The sequence below is a fragment of the Eucyclogobius newberryi genome, unplaced genomic scaffold, assembly GCF_026437365.1.
Source record: "Eucyclogobius newberryi isolate DKJ021-1_F unplaced genomic scaffold, fEucNew1.0.hap1 SCAF_1, whole genome shotgun sequence".
In the NCBI taxonomy this organism is placed as follows: domain Eukaryota; kingdom Metazoa; phylum Chordata; class Actinopteri; order Gobiiformes; family Gobiidae; genus Eucyclogobius; species Eucyclogobius newberryi.
In genome coordinates, this window is record NW_027315723.1 from 25,013,145 (window position 1) to 25,030,103 (window position 16,959).

At 39.9% G+C, this 16,959-nt stretch overlaps 2 protein-coding genes across 2 annotated transcripts in view; both read right to left on the reverse strand.

Annotated features, from left to right (window-relative positions):
• Positions 1–7,233, reverse strand: part of ehd3 (EH-domain containing 3) — a 21,328-nt gene extending 14,095 nt beyond the window's left edge. Inside the window, exons 1-2 of the mRNA XM_072441177.1 lie at positions 6,905–7,233; positions 933–1,109 (exon numbers count right to left, since the gene is read on the reverse strand). Coding sequence (XP_072297278.1) covers positions 933–1,109; positions 6,905–7,131 — 404 coding nt within the window. The 5' untranslated portion in view covers positions 7,132–7,233. The remainder of the gene's footprint in view (positions 1–932; positions 1,110–6,904) is intronic.
• A 3,507-nt stretch (positions 7,234–10,740) lies between these two features.
• Positions 10,741–16,852, reverse strand: il20ra (interleukin 20 receptor, alpha). Its single transcript, XM_072451376.1, has 7 exons — positions 16,726–16,852; positions 15,499–15,625; positions 15,009–15,211; positions 14,127–14,302; positions 13,484–13,637; positions 12,884–13,023; positions 10,741–12,410 (listed from the first exon to the last, which is right to left on the reverse strand). Exons 1-7 carry the CDS (start codon positions 16,763–16,765, stop codon positions 11,715–11,717), a joined length of 1,536 nt encoding a protein of 511 aa, XP_072307477.1. The 5' UTR covers positions 16,766–16,852; the 3' UTR covers positions 10,741–11,714.
• Between the last annotated feature and the right edge of the window lie 107 nt (positions 16,853–16,959).

Consider the following 16,959-nt stretch of genomic DNA (forward strand, 5'->3'; position numbering starts at 1 on the left):
CCGCCCCTGCTACACAGGTTATGAACAAGATTTTTGTCTTTTTGTAAGTTGTAAGTTATAAATGGATTAAACATGTCGGTGTAATCCCTCATTCGTCCAGGAGTGTTCCATTGTAGAAAAAGAGTCAGTTGTATCATCTGGACTACGTTTTGACACTCATCCGAGTGGATTAGAGCACTTAATTAAAAGTAATCTAACCTTTAACAAAGCATGTAACTTGGACGGATGTGATACTCACAGTGGTCCTTGTGTTCGCTCAGACACATGAATTAAAGGGAACATTGATTGAGTTACTCATTTTTGTCAATATCCTCCACTCATAAAACCTCTTCTCTCAGCAAGTGTCTTGTTTTAGAGTCTGTGCCTCACCTGAAATATGACTTTTCATCGATCCAAGGCTCTGGCAATCAAACAACTATAAAATATGTAGTATAAAGTTGTTCAATCGTTCTGTCTCAGTTGTGCTGAGTTGTCGGATTCAATATTAGTTGACAACAACACTTTGCTTTACTTAAGGGAATGGATTCAGCAAACCAGGCTTACATAACAAAGCAGAATATTGACCAAATCATCTCAAAAGAAGGTCGAAATAATTTACCATGGTGTGAATTAGAGCTGTAAGATTTTAATGGTCACAACTAGCAAATCAAAGACAGCAACTATTAAAGTCAAACAACAAAATAACCTCATTGTGTGTAAAAGATACCTTCACTATAGTTTAGACTTTTACAAACACATTCTGAAATGTGTTCTTGGATTACTTTAGCTCTTCAGATCTGTCTTCTCTCAAACATTATTGCTCCTGGACGTGTTTAAAATGTGAACTTTAAACAGAATCCAACGATTAAAAGATAAATTGCAAATCTGATCCCAATCTTTGTCAGACACATCCCAGTTAGACACTTGGCGTGGATCGTGAGTATGAAACGCACCTGTTGAGGAAGGCGTTTCCGAATGCGTTGAGTTTCCTGAAGGGCTTCTTGGGGTCGACCACCAGAGCGTTTCCGGGGATGACGCCCTCCGTGTCGCCGTGCATCACCGCGATGAAGGAGTCTGTGGTGGGCTCGGGGCCGATCCGCATTCCGGGAAAATCCTGCTCCAACAGGTATCTGCAGGGGCGATGACGACACGTAGCATGAAGCAAAACAACAGATTAGCCGGTAAACAGGACATGCATTAATGACTTTCAGGTTTGATGCGGGATGTTTGTGCAACTTGGATCACCTACGTCTACTTCAAGTTCATACAGCTTTTTGTAGGCATTTCTTTCTCTTTTGTGGCCCATAGGCTTTATTAGACAGGAAAGACAGCGTGAAATGGGAGATGAGAGAGAAGGGAGGACATGCAGTCAATTGTCGGAGTCGGGATTCGAACTCACGCGCCTTAACCACTCGACCACCGGACAGTTATAACAATAGGCAAAAACAGACAATTGAAAGTAATAGAAAACACATTTGAAATATGGAAAAACTGATTTTAAAAAAGGACTAATTTGACAGGCATTTGCCGGAATATGTTTACAACTTGTTTGTTCACTCGTTGTGTCGTGTTTTATGTTCTGTGTATGTTATATAAGTTAGCGTTTACACGGCAGGAAAACCTCATCTCTGTCCTAGTCTGATTTTGAACAGGATTTCTAAGACATGTGTGACTTTGAATGGCCGTGGTTTGAATCTCGAAAAATTGCATTCACATCTGGAGTGACAAGGATTTTAGGGCTGTCGGCCTTTAGTTGTTTAGTCGATTAATCGGTCAATGGAGGCTTAGTTGACCAGCTTTTTAGGTCGTCCAATTATTTTATTGGGTTCATACAGATTAATATGGAACACAGCAGAAAGGACAAGGCATGGAGTGAGTTAATTTGAGATTTGAGAGCAAACTGTGAGCTTAATCTGCAGTTTTACAGATGAATACACTGTTTACAAGAAGATTTCTGTGAATTCCTGTGAGATTGTGTTCTTGTTCTTGATTGTTGAGATACTTAACAGTTTTGAGAGCTTTTGCCAGCACCACGCCCCCTTTTAGTCGACTAAATGTTGCACAGAGCACGCTTCAGTTAAACCAAGAATGTCTTCAGTCGACTACAGCCCTAGATTAGTTTGACCAAACACACCACAGTATGCACAAATACTGTAGTTTGCATGTACCGTATTTTGTATTAATTGGCATATACCCATTTGATTTAATCTGTGCGACCTGAAAATGAAGAATCAAATTACTGAATGTTTTGCCAAAGACTTGCTCCGACAACACACCATTTTCCACGTCTTCGGCAGCCAAAACATCAGATGGTATGAGTTATCAACCAATCACCACATAGACAAACCATCTGCTGCTTTGGTAAGCGTTTCACAACGATCATAACATAAGAGCGACCGCCTGCATTGACTTGATCGAGGACTATCCTTCACCGACGACCAGGAGGAATTACACAAGTCCAGTAACTTCGGTTAAAACAACAAAAGAGAGGAAAGCTAAACCCCCCCCCCCCCGTTTGGAGTGAAACCTTTGACCCCGTATCTGCGAGTCGTCGGCACCACAGCTGACTCTGACCTCATGTTGGGCGTGAGAGGTTGAGCCCACAGCCGTAACTCACCGGCGTTTTACCAGCGGCGAATGAACATTGGTGTGTTTGCGTGCACGTTCCCCCTCTAACGTTGTGACACACGCGCCGTAAAGAAGGCTTTAGGCAGCGACTGGAGGAGTGTAAATCTCCTTGTGTTGGGGAGGAGCGCGTGTATACATTCTAACGGCAAACAGATGTAAGGACGAGTCTGAAACGTCTCCAGTGCCTGGTAGAGCGGTCACTACGCGCGCACTTAAACACGTTACACACAAACACACGCAGGCTGGGAGGGCGTCGGCCCACCAGCCGATGTAAGCAAACCCCAAGTACATGTTTTATATCATCGAGACATGACGGCTCCTATAGGGCAAATCCTATACGCTCGGCTCAAACCCTCGTTGCATCACGAGGTCCCGGGAGAAACTGGTCCAGCAAGAGCTGTGTATGCAGAAGATACAACGTGGATGGAGTCGACTAAAGACCTGCGGGTCGATCGGTCAACCACAAGGGGACAGTGGCCTGAAGCTATCGAAACCTCTCAGCAGCGATGGCAAGATTGTTCTGTGAATCAATAATCGTGATTGTTCAGGTCACAATATAATCGTAAGAACCAAAAAATAATGATCGTGCGAATGTTAGAAGCTAAATTAAGTCCTTTTTGTTCAATCTATAGTCCAAAAAATAGACCTAAATATAAAGAACTTTGTTAAAACTGGCTGTTTTTGTCACATTTAACTGTATTTTGCCTTGAATTTCGTAAAGCCGGTCACAAACTTGAGGAACAGTCACATTTAGACCACAGGAATGATAGACAATAAAAAAATCCTCTGTCATTTGGTCACAGTCTCAATCAATCTCAGATAATCGTTCAATCGTGATTTTTCTCACAATAATCGTGTCACTAATTTAATATCGTGACATACCTACCTTATCGTCTTAGCGCTATGTGAGTTTAATGTATTATTATTAGTTTTTAGTTTAGTTTATTTGCCATTTGCAGTAAAAAAAAAAAAAAAAAAAACACATTGGAAAGTCTCAATGTGGACAGAATTTTTTTTAAGACAACCACAATGAGTAAATAACCAATGGACAGAAGTTACAGAACACTAAACGTACCATGAAACATGTGACACTGAGAAGGTCATTTATGATTATAACAAGATCTGACCCACACTGCACAGAAGTACATGCAAAAACAACTAAAAACTGCTTTTATTGGGCAGATTAGACTCACAACTCACTACAAAACAGCTAACTCAATACACGTCTTCTCCTTTCTCCACGTATCTAATCTAAATCAAATAATGAGTCGACTGATAAAGGTTTTGTTCGACTAAATCACCATCAACTGATTACGCGCCCAAACAACTAAAGACATGACATAACCCGATTAAACAACATTTATTAAGCAGCAGATCGTTTAGTACGGCCAAAGGGAAGACGCTTTATGAGCAAAGAAATGTCACTAATAAATAATTCTTCGGGTGAAGTCTTTTCAAAACCACAGACCACAATAAAGACAAAAGCGATTATGTTGGGAAACACTTAGCCGATTGATCTACTGTTCCGGACTTAAAGCAGCGACTGTGTTTTTGCTCTGTAAAGCTGAACAGAACTGACTATATCATACTGTATTTATAAACTAAGCCTCGATAATCCTGTGTAGTTTCGAGATTCTATTGAGCAATCGATCAACTAACGTCACGCGGTCCGGTCGGCGTCAAACTAAATCGATCGCACAGCTTTTCCGCGGCTTTGCACAGACAATAACGACCACAGGAGGTTATTCACGTCAGAAATTAAAGCTCAAATCACCTAAAAACTGTTGGACACTTCTTTTTGGTGTTTACAGTTGTTTACTGGAACGTCACATGTTATTTAGGGATGTAGTCGCCTGAAGAGAGAGGTCAGTGCATTTATGAATTGATAAAAAAGGTTATGTAGCGTGGCACTGACAAAGAGAGCGCTCGAAATGATTAGGATCCCACACAAAAACTCTACAGTACGGGTATATACGGAGAAGTAGTAGCAAACAGCTTCTTTTTAAGTGAAAAACTGCTCCCAAAACTCCAGCAAACTCAATCCACGCCTTCTTATTTCCGTCGCAGTCCATTCAAATCCCTAAAATGTTGATAAAATAATTGGTTAACTAAGATTCTATCGACTGATTAATCAACAAAGCGACTAAAACCACTGTAATATAATAGTTTGCTGGATGAGTTTATCAATTTCCCTTCGATCCGTTCACAGGAGGAATCGATAAACAGTATTCAATTAGAATACAGTGAGACACAATCAGTTTCCCATCATTATCCGGCCCTGAACGCGTCAGACGGAGCCGTTACATTTCACAGACTAAAGCCGTTGATTGTGGATGGGCGCAGATTCAAATCACCCCGCTGGCCTGAAAGTGATCTTCTGCTGCTCGGTGGGAAGTCGACACACAGTTACTCAGCACATTCTGCACCTTTCTGCCACAATGAGAGGTCGAGCGGCTGACCGGCGTGCGCTAGACGTACACACGGCAATATGTATAATAATAGATAATTTAAAACCGTCTAAATGTCAGAATGGAGGCGAAAAGGACAAGGGACATACTGTGATTTCAGCGGAGAAACTAAGATTAACCTCAGAATATGGCGAAATATGAAAAATAAACTGGTTTTGTCACATGTGCGTGACATCAGAGCCTGCTATAAACTCATTTAATGTTGTATTTTACATGATTTGTTTGTTGAACGTGAGAACAAGCTTAATAGACATGAGCCTTGTTGATGATTTTTCTGTTTTACTGGACAAACAGTGACACACAATTGTTTTTCATTTTATCTACAGATGCAATACATACTTTCCCATAAACTATAGTTTTGTGAAGCTCAAATGCACTTTTTTGAGGCTAAAAAATATTGTTTTGTCTTCCATCAAACGCAAACTGACATTTCTGCACTGGAAATTAAAATTTTCCCAGTGTCGTTTTATGTTAAACTATTGGACATTTAATGCATGAACAGTATGAATATTGATCTCTATTGTCGTTCCTACATGTCTTTCACGTATTAAGTGTATTGTACTATGCTTATCTTTGAAGCAGATACACATGTGTTTGAATTACTGTAAACATTGCTATTTCATAATAATTTCACTTTCAATCTGTGCCATTGAACACAAACAGTACAGTGCTCAATACCGCATGTTCTTTCTAACAGAGGATCCACTCTCAGGGACAATAGAGTTGATCTTACTTATTTACATATCACTTCATCTTTGAGAATGTGTTTTCTTTCGTTTTTTACTTAATTTTGCCTCCAGTCGCTTCCATTTCGGCTTTTCTTCCAATGACATGATATTTTTGAGAAGCTGGAAAAGCCATGACAAGCGTTTGCTCTGTCTGATATAAGCAGGAAGTCGGTCGGTTTTTATGGGCCTGTCCCAGTAATTACCAGCAGAGATGTGGGAGTGGAGGCCCAGCACGCAGACGCTAATGTGGCTGTCACTGATGACTTACTGCCAAACAGACGAGATGTTCAGCAGCAGCAGCAGCACAAACCACAGGAAAAATGCACTAAACCTGCACTGAACTGGTCCAAGGCTTTGGGACGAGGGAACATTGTAGATTTAAATGTGTGCACTTGTTTTGTAATGATTAATGAACCATAATAAGAGGTAACCCTGTTCTCTTTGTCCATTTGACTCACCTTTACCACAGTAACAGCGCCGGCATAAAACTCAAGTAAAGGCTAAATGAGTTAAAGTGTATTTCGTCTGAGGAATAAAATAAGACAGGAATATTTAAGTTTCTGCAGGTTTCAGATCTTTTCCAGGGACTAACGTCTTAAAGATTCAAAGTTTTGCCTATGAACAGGAAGCTGAAAAACATGAGGGACACATGAAAATTGGGACTAAACCAGGATTAACCCGAAAAACTAAACCTGGACTAGATCAGGACCAGACAAGGGCTGGAACAGAACCAAACAAAGCCCATTTCAGGACTAAAATGACCAATTTGAGACCGTTAAACTCCTCAAACGTGATGATTTATTCAATTAAAAGCATCTGTGCCACCAAAGTCACAACGAAAACACAGACCTTTTCCTTCTATTAAACTCTTTTCACGGCTTTGGTGAAACGGCAGTGGCTCGGGGCGTACTTCGTTGACACATACTGCTTTTATTTGCAGCTTTTCGGGGGTTCCAAACGCGGTGAAGTCATGCAAAGTGCTCCGAGTACTGCAACTCTGAAACAGACTTTGGGTGTGCCTCCAGCCCCGTCTCTCCTTCTGTCTCCCACGCCTCTGGCATCTCATTTGGGTTCAATGCAAAATTGCGGGCTCGCTCTCACCTGATGAAGCTGGTCTTGCCCGTGGAGTACTGGCCCACCAGGAGCACCATGGGCTTGTTGTCGAAGTCGGCATCCTCCAGCGCCGGCGAGTGGAATTCGTGGAACTTGTAGCCCTCCTCCAAAGGCAGCAGCTTGGTTTTGTAGAGCTTCTTGAGCCCGTCGCTGACCGTCTGGAAGACCTCTGGCTCCTTCTTCCTCCGGTCGTCCGTGCCGAGCCAGCTGAACATGGCTCTGCAGTTGAATTTGATTAATTTCCTCTCTGAATATCTGCTTGCCTTGTGTTGGCAGATGCAGAGAAATGCTCTATAACACAGCTATAACACACTGTAGACGCTGCTGTATCACACCCCAATGAATGACTGTAATAGCAACGGCCAATAGTGTTTGATCTTGTGTTTTTTTATGTATAATAATGATGAAACAGCACGTTGTAGGCCACTCTTCATTCAAATGCAACACATGCAGCCCTCTCCATTGTCCACCGGGCCCCGCAGAGCAGACGCATTCAAGGTTGAGCAGAGTGCGGCGGGATCTTTAGCGCAAATCACAGGGAATAATGACAAGTGTCTGAAATGTGCGCCTCCAGCATCACGTTACCAGCGTCAATATCCTCCAGGCGCGCGCGCGGAGGGATCCCGACAAAGATGCGCACCGGGGCGGCTGTCAGTGTGAGCGGCGCGGGGCGGTGCGGGGCGGTGCGGGGCGGCGCGGTGCGGTCCACAAACGCGGCTCCGGGCGGGGGACAGACCGGCCTCTTCTTCTGCGCCGATGATGACGATGATGACGATGATGACGATGATGGTGGTGATGATGGTGGTGATGGTGATGCCCGCTTAACTCTGAGTCAAGTGCGCGCCGCGGTGTGTAGTTTTTGTTGTTGCGTTAAAGCGCGTGTAGCGGCAGCTGATGCGCCGCAGCTCGGTTTAAATGCCGACGCGATGGAAACCCGAAACCCGGCGGAAGTGCCCAAAGCCTGGCAGACCGCCCCGCCGAGGTCCCGCCCCGTGATGCGGAGATCCGTGAGCTGAAGCCGCGCAGGAGGCCGCCATGACGGACCCGGTGACGGACCGAGGAGCGGCGAGAGGAGCGGCGAGAGGAGCGGCGAGAGGAGCGGCGAGGGGAGAGCACAGCGCCGCCTGGTGGTGGTGAGGGGCAGGTACAGGGTAAACGCACGAGCGGATTTATATACAGTATTATATTATTATTATTATTATATATTATATTACAGTATTTATGATCATACACGAGACGCAGCAGGTGTAGTTTACTCACGAATGTACCAGTAAGACTAAATGTAGGACAGTTTTTCATTATGTTTGCAATAGAGATGTTTAGACGTAAGAAGGGACAGAATTGCACATATTTAGGACATTTAAATGTAGAAAAAGGACAGAGCCAGGCTTGAAGTTCCTGCATCTTCGTCGTGTTAGATACAAGAAAAAAAATAATAATATAGTTTTTGTGATATTTATATAATTTGCACATCCTATTTAGGTTTTGAGTAAACTATATATGACTGAAAATTTGCCTGAATTCTAAGTTTTTTGTAGTTGTCTTTTGTCAGTTAGGATCTGCTTTCTGTGTTGTTGAATGCTGTTCCTTTGTCGTTAGTATTCCACCATGTGGCATTAAATTTTCAGAGAATGGTTTTAACTTTCTCTTTCCATGGACTCACGCAGGTCACGTGCCACCCCCTGACAGCGTTTAACGGATCAAACTGAATCCAGTCATATCTCATTTTAACTTGTTGTTCATTGTTTTGTGTCTGTGAATTTACTATGTCTGTGAATTTTGTTCATTGACACTAGCAATGAATATTTTCTGATTCAGATTCTAATTAAGCCGGATTTGTTATTATTATTTTATTATTAATATTTTTTTATTTTTTAATGAGGCAGATTTTCAGTAAGATCTAGTTTACGCAAATATTGTCCAAACGTCCCTCTATATTTTTAATTTGTTGTATCTAATATGTCGACAAAACGTCAGAAACGTGAACATTTTACACAGAAAATGCCTTATATTTTATAAGAAACATTACAATACAAACAACTATAATATGAATTTTACTTAAATTTATGTATTTTTTTTAATTTAGTTAGTAAACTACCGAAGTTTCAAATTGGTATCTCTAAATTTAAGTTTTTTTCTTACTCACCTTTATTATCAAGGTGACAAAATTAAAGGATCTCAACAATAACTATTTTAATGCCACAGCCTGACATTTAATGAAATACCTTAGTTTAGGCTCTATTTGCAGTTGTACTTTATAATCGTTGCCTTTTTGTGTCCAACTCTATTCAAATATGTTCTAATATTGTACATTCAAGTCATTTTTAATAGTTCTTCATGTTCTATTTTTTATTGCATCTCTTTTTTTTTATTCTCCTGTCCCCATTGTCGGACAAAACAACCACCAGATGTCATTACACCACCACCGCTGCTGCTGCTGCTGCTGCACTGCATTATGGGTCAGATACACTTTCATATGAACGAATTGGGATGAAGTTTATCTGAGTATATCCTCTTTTCCTTCAAACCGTAAAGAGGTCTCTTATTCTCTGTTGGTTATTGTTGAATATTACATTACCAGACTAGTATTGTTCTGGTGAAGGGATTTAACCAAAACCTGTTTATGGGAAGTTTTACTCTCAAATTACAGTTCATGTTGTAATTTTTATTCTTCCTTTTTGTAATTTTCATTCCCTTCATTTAACTTCAGGGTTCATGTCAGACACAAAGGCAGACACATAAATATGGTATAAAAATACTGTATATTTTTTTGATTTTTAAACTAATTTTAATGTAACTATACGCTTGTGATTCACACTGTATTGTGATTTAAATGTGTTTTTACAATTTAAAGCACTTGGAGTTACATTTATGTGAACTGTGATCTACAAATACATTTTGATTGATTGAATTGATATAATAAATGAAATCTGGTTTAAGCAATTGGTGAATACAACAAATACTGTGATATATAATTTATTGTATTTCACTTTTAAACAGATGAATGTAACGGGGCAAACAACCACATACGGAACACCAAATGTTTACACAAACAAATAAAAGTTGATTCGAAGTTTCATGTATCGATAGTTACATATTATTCAAAATGAAGGGCTAATAAACCAGTGATTATTTGATTGAATTATAGTAACATGCTTCTGAAAGTGGACAGATTAGTCCACAGTGTAGTAATGTTGGTCATCTGAATTCAGTAAAATAATGTGACATACAACATAAACCGTTAAAACAAATGTAACGTGACAGGTAGTCATTTGCAATACAAAACAAAACGATAAGTAAATTAGATAAGAGCTCCTTCATTTCGGAATAACTTGCTGTCAAAAAGTGCTATTGACTTGGGATTTGACACTGATAACAACTTCACTTTAAAAAACTACTCAAGCAAATATAAAAATATAATCTATATTCATCCCTAAAAGCAACTCCTGGAGCATAAAGCAGAAGGTAAGTAGAGCTGCATAATAACATGATTATTAAAAAGAGGGAGAGCGAGCTTGTGAGTTTTGGACACAAACTGTACTGTCCTAAATACTTTGAATATGTTGGTATAAACAAGCCTCACTGCTATCCTTCTTTTCCTCACATAATAATAACAGAACATAATGAATATAATGATGATGTTGACACATTTCCTGGCACCCACAGTAAACACAGTGATAAAACATGTCAAGAGGAAAAAACTGGCCTTGGTCTTTGGCATTAAACGTATATATATATATATATATATATATATATATATATATATATATATATATATATATATATATATATATATATATATATATCATATATATATACCTGGAGATTATTCACAAAACTCCAATTAAGTAAATAGACAATATGTCTTACTGTAACGTAATCAATCATTTTAAAGGTGCACTATGTAAACCCGCTTGTCTCGATGGAGATGTTACTGCTTTTTCTGCTGTTGTTAACTGCATTTTGAGCCGTTGTGTTTGTAATTATATTTGTACTTTTACCATGAATTGTGAAGTGCTTTGGGCAGCTGGTGTTGTTGTTGTAACTGTGCTATAGAAATAAAGGTGACATTGAAGTTGTCTTTGACATTGTCTGTATAAAATGTATCTATCACCATGGAGACAGGCCAAGTCACATGTCAGGGGTCTTATTTATTTATAAAACGTGTGCGTACAAAAAAAGCTGTGCACGTCCAAGTTTGTGACATGTAAAGAATAATTTGACGTGGAAATGAGCCAGAAATTCTGATTTGATCTGTGCTAAGCGAGACGAGTACGTATTTTCTGCACTATAAGGCACAATTAAATATTTTTAATTTTCTCTAAAAACGACAGTGCGCATCATAATCCAGTGCCCCTTATATATGGATTGATTCTGGTTGTGCTTACTGACCTCGAAGCGATTTTCTGTGGTACACGTTTTGCTTTGCTTAATGCACCATATTAAGCGGTGCGCCTTATTTATGAAAACTGATCGAAAATAGACCATTCATTGACAGTGCACCTTATAATCCAGTGCGCCCTATAGTGCAGAAAATACGGAACTTAGCAAGTTTGAAGAAATTTGTTTTATGTCCGTGCAAACACTTTTAGTAAAAAAATTGCACGCTCGTTTTTTGATAAATGCGACCCAAGATGTGCGTGGAGGCCAGTCCACTCATGTATTTTTGGGGTGACAGGAACAGAAAACTGCAATACTGTAAATGCTGGATACAGTTTTACGCTATACTGTGGAACATAGCAGGCAAAGCAATAACACCTTCACGACACAAGCAGAGAGGTTACGCGGCCCCTCAGTGCTACTCGTTGGACACAATGAGATCCCACTTTGCCATGAACTCCTCCGGGTCCCACTGACCGCTCGGGCTCCTCTCGCCCCCCAACAGCGCGTCCTCTTCTGACGGCTGCCTCACGAACACGGTCTCCAGATTAGGCCGACCTCCTACTTCTCTCTGCCCCATCCCCACATCAAACCCGGGCATCAGCAGCGTCGGACTCGTCGGGCTCCAGTTCAGATGAAGAAAACCTGTGTCTTCGTCCTCCGGCTCTTGAGGACACAGATCCGCTGCCTCCTCTTCGACAGCCGCTGTCACAAAACCGTAGTCGGACGGCAAGTCGTCTGCTTGGTGGGTCGGCTCAGCGGGTTGGGCGATTTGAGAAGCGTAACCCGCAGAACTGATCACACTTGGACTCTCACTCGCTCTTCTCAAACCCTGCTGATTGTTGCCCGAGTTATTCAGTGACATGGGCTCCGCTGCTGATGCCGACGACGTTTGCAGGGAGGACGTCTGCGATGCGTAAGATGTGCCGGACGATATGGCTTCAATCTGCCACTCCTTTTTCTTGTAACCTTCCCCTAGAGTGAGTATTGGTGTGTTTGGCAACTTGGGATACAACTTGTTTAGAGACACGTCGTCTGTAGTCATCGCGATTACAATCATGTTGAAACTATCGGGTGTTTTCTGCAAAGGCGGAGGGAGGAAAGCAGGTTGAGTCTGCCAAAAAAAGGGATGGGCAATATTGACAAAAATTAGTGTCACGGTAACAATGGTCAGACGATATTATGTCAATCCAACAGATATATGTTTAATGTTGTCTTAAAAACGTATTAGTTGAGGTTTAATTATCATTTAAATGTGAAATGTCTGGCAAAGTAATCACAAAATGCAGAAATATCAACTTATACCAATAGAAATGTGTTCAAATGTGTCTTAAAAACCTATTAGTTAAGGTTTAACTATGACATAAATGTGAAATGTCCGTCAAAGTAATACCAAAAATTCAGAAATATCACGTTATACATTTTTCACTATAAACAATGTAATCAAAGTTCAAATGTTGCATATCTTCTAAAAGCATTCACAATATCATCTAAATTTGGATATATTTCTAATTGTTGATTCAGTAAAGTGCACGTTTCAACAGATAAACAGCGTTGTGAGGAAAGCTGCATTGTTGTTTTTCTCACCAGGATGTACGGGCTCTTCTGGTCTTTTCCCGACAAATATTTGTGCAGAACGTAACCGCCTGCGCCCAGCAAACACAGCAACAGCACTGGAACCGTCGTACTGATCAGGACCATCTTCTCCAGTCGGTCGATGAGTGAAACTGCAACAAAACAATTTTACCATGACGTTACGACAGCGGGGAACTGTTGAAGCATCATACTGCCTTACTTCAATACTCATAAAATAAACATGCAACCAAAACGTGAAAAGAAAAGAAAGAAAAGAAAAAGTAGTCCAAGCGACAATTGTTTTAGTCGCTGTCTCATTTAGCAAGAGTAATATTTTCATGCAATAACTTTTACTTCTTTTAAAAGTATTTATAAGTAAGCATTTTTGTATTTATCATAAAGTTGTATTTATCGCAACGTTTAATGCCATTTATTAATATTTACTGCAAAACAACAGTGAACACGAATGCCAAATGTCTGTCTCATATTCAAGGAAATCCAATCTTGTTTTAATTTTTGCATCCTGTTTGGTGTCATTCCTTTTCATGTAATTTCAGCACGGAACATAAAACCCTGTCCACCTCCCACACAGAGAAACCTTTCAGCTGTTACCTTCAGGCGTGGCGATGCAGTTCCAGGGAGAAGGACGATGTTTGGAGGACTCGTGGAACCTGTGCTCTGTTTTAGTGTTGGCAGAGAAACAGTATTTGGTCCCATGATCCAAGAAGCGATACTTGAACTGGTCACTGGTCAATGCGAAACTATGCTGTTTGGACAAATGAAAAGAGTATGTGTTAGTGATGTCACGAGGAGAAACAGCACGATTATTTGTTTTTTCACGATTGTTCACAATTATTCACGATTATTCACGATCATTGGCAGCAAATGATAGTAAAATACTAATAAAGCACAATTCCACTTGTCTGTGACTGGCTTTATCAAATCAAACTTTCTGAATGATGATGTCAAATTAACAAGTTAATAATACATGTTTAATTTGTAGTAAGTTGATATATAGATGAAAATAAAACTCACTTTGTCAGTTTTCTAAAACAGTCACAAATATTACTTTTTAGTCGGTACGATTATAATGTAACCTGAATAATAAACCTACTTGATTAAATAAATAAATAAATACTTACATACACACACATAAATTATAACTTTTTATCAATTAATTGAACAATCCTGACATCCCTAGTTTGTTATCGTTACGACAAAATCAGGACAAATACAGTGTGAGTGCTGTACTCACAATCATCCCACTGCGAGTGTTTTTGATTGAGAGGTTATAGGTCATGTGGCCGTCCAGCGTTGCCATGGAAACTTGTGTTGTGTGGTTGCGAGGGAGGAATCTCATTGGTCCTTCCATTTTGATGACAACATGTTTGTCCACAACTTCCACAGTCACATGTGGCGGGCCAAAATCAGCTAAAGAACAATGTGGGAAACGCGATGACAATTAGTGTTTTACATCGACATATTTTACATCTAGAGGAGAACTGGTGCGTTAGAGGAGAGGGAGAGACCCACAATTCATAAATAGAAGACATTTGCGGGAATTTCTTCTAATTATGGCATCTAGAGGGGGGCAATGTATCGAAATTTAGATAATATCATGAATGCTCTTTTTAATATACATTTCATTAAAATAAATTAATGAGTATAAGGCACTTTTATAATTTATTTTAAGCACATTTCACAATACTCTGATAATTCAACTCCAATGAATAAGTTTAAAAACATGTTTTAACACACGTCTATCAGATTAACGTGATATTGTCGTTTCAATATGGTTATCGGGACACTCCCAAAACATACTGAGATATTAATTTGCGTCAGTTGCACAACAAATGTACGACAAGCAAATTATACTTAGAATTGTACTCCACACTTGCAGTGATGTACACATTATGAAAACAACTTCTCACACAAAATATATTCAATAACATGTCAACTACATACATAAAATGTATAAATATTGTGCAAAGATAATACACTACGTAGCAATGATGTAGTAACGTGTGAAGCAAAATCCCGCGTTAAACACTTCATTATCAAAATAAACCATTACTTTAAAAAAATAAAGTAACACATTTGCTTGAGAATGCAATACTACAAAAACTGCAAAACTTACTGTCAATAATAGGGTCGAATCTCCTGTGCGTCCCCGTCCATTTGGAGTTGCCTTTTCTGCTCACCGCGCGGACTTTAGCAAAGTATCCTTGCTCCAGGTCAGAGGTCTCCACGCTCAGGTCGCACCAGAACCTTGAGATGTCAGTGCAATGCAGCACAGGCCTCCAGTGAACCCGCTTCTCCAGACCTAAACTGTCCCCGTAACTGCTCCCAACAGAGAAAACAACACAAAATGAAGTTACACACCTAAATACAAACCTTTGTTCCGCCTCGAGCCACAAAGCCAGATTAAGTTTCTCTTCTTTCAACTGATTGCTCTGAAACTCTTCCCATTCTTTGCCAACTAACATGGGAGTTAATGTTTAAGCTACTGCAGGTTTACACACAAAATATTGCAGGATTATCTTATCTTATCTTAAAATGATTTCATACTATTCATTTAATAGGAAGCCCGTTACAAGACGAAAGTGCAAGGTCCTTTTTGTACTTACATTGCATACCGTACGCTGTACTTGGTTTCGGCTGGAGCGCCATGACCTGGAGACCACAGCAGGATATTTCTCAGATTTTCAGAAGCGAAGGTGACATTGACGGGTTTTGGGGGCGAGGAGAGGACGGCTGGAAAACAAATGAACAAATTAAAGCGTGTTTAAATGAGCTCACTCTATGAATATAAAGTTTAGGCTAGCTTAGTGGTATAAAACAGACTAAATGTGAGCCTTCTTTTACTCACAAACGACAAGAATACCATACCTAACGTGACACCATAGTTAACTGGATGGAGAGAAGGATAATGATAAATAGTATAATAATAACTCTATGAGTCGGTGTAATCCCTCATTCGTCCAGGCGTGTTCCATATTAGAAAAAGCTTCAGTTGTAGTCATCTGGACTCAGTTAGAAAAAATAGACGTTTCGACTCTCATCCAAGAGTCATTGTCAATAAAAGAATTTAGATCGAGAACTCCGATATTAATACTGTTCTGTGGTAAGACCCACCCATTGGGCGGAGCCTTCCTGAAGTAGAAGGAGTTTCTGTTGAAACAAACAACTCCTTTGTTGCTTTTTCTACTATATAACTCTATGAATATACAATTTAGGTTAGTTGAAGATCACTGCTATTATCTCTATTCTGCCCTTGTAAATAACCTACTTTGGTCAACAATAGAATCAGCTGCTATTGAAGTATTTATTCTCCAGTTTCACTCGCTCTAACTATAAAAAGTAAGGTTAATCAATAACAGATGGCGATACGGACGCTGCCTCGAAACCTTTCTGTTTGAACAATGATTACTGTGCGGTTTACAGTGTTGAATGAATCTGGTGGGACTTGATAAGGCATTAATCAAATAAGGGTGTTTTTCACCTCATAATTTAGCTAAACAAACGGGAAAATTGAAACGTTGTCTAAACATGTGTAGCAAAACATACCAGAACGTACATTAATATGTTTTCTCACACCAAGCAAAATAAGATACCACCAGATCCAAACTCGAACTAAATCAAGTAAAAATGAGGGCAAAACATGGGTCTAAAATGAGACTTAACAGTAAAAATAGTCTAAAAATGACTAAATGACTAAAGGTAATTCCAATCAATTATTGCCCCCAAAGGAGGACACAATCTTTAAATATGTGGGCTAAATTCAATTTGCATTTTTTGCTATAAATCTGAAAAACTTCCTTCTTTAGAAATATTTAGACATGACTCAGTCTTACCTGTGCAAGAAACCAGCACAAGAAACAGACTGGTCCCCATGTCTGTCAGAAGCACTCATGTTTTTGTGTGAAAGTCCGTGGTAAAGCTGCGGTGTTGTGCGCGTCTCTGTGGCGATGCGCAGCGCAGTGACAGGTGCAGGAGGTGTGGGCGGAAGAGTGCGTGTGGTGGGCGTTCACAGGTACAGTTACAGGTAAATCACGTAGGTTCAGTGAGGAATGTTACCTCACTTGTTT

What these genes read in the sequence shown, in the direction of transcription:
- il20ra (XM_072451376.1), bottom strand. Translation starts at nt 16,765, where the DNA reads ATGGGGACCAGTCTGTTTCTTGTGCTGGTTTCTTGCACAG. An exon ending in CTGCATCGCCACGCCTGAAG is followed by an intron (nt 13,024 to 13,483) that starts GTAACAGCTGAA and finishes GTTTTGTTGCAG; the next exon opens with TTTCACTCATCGACCGACTG. An exon ending in AGAAGAGCCCGTACATCCTG is followed by an intron (nt 12,411 to 12,883) that starts GTGAGAAAAACA and finishes TTTTTTTGGCAG; the next exon opens with ACTCAACCTGCTTTCCTCCC.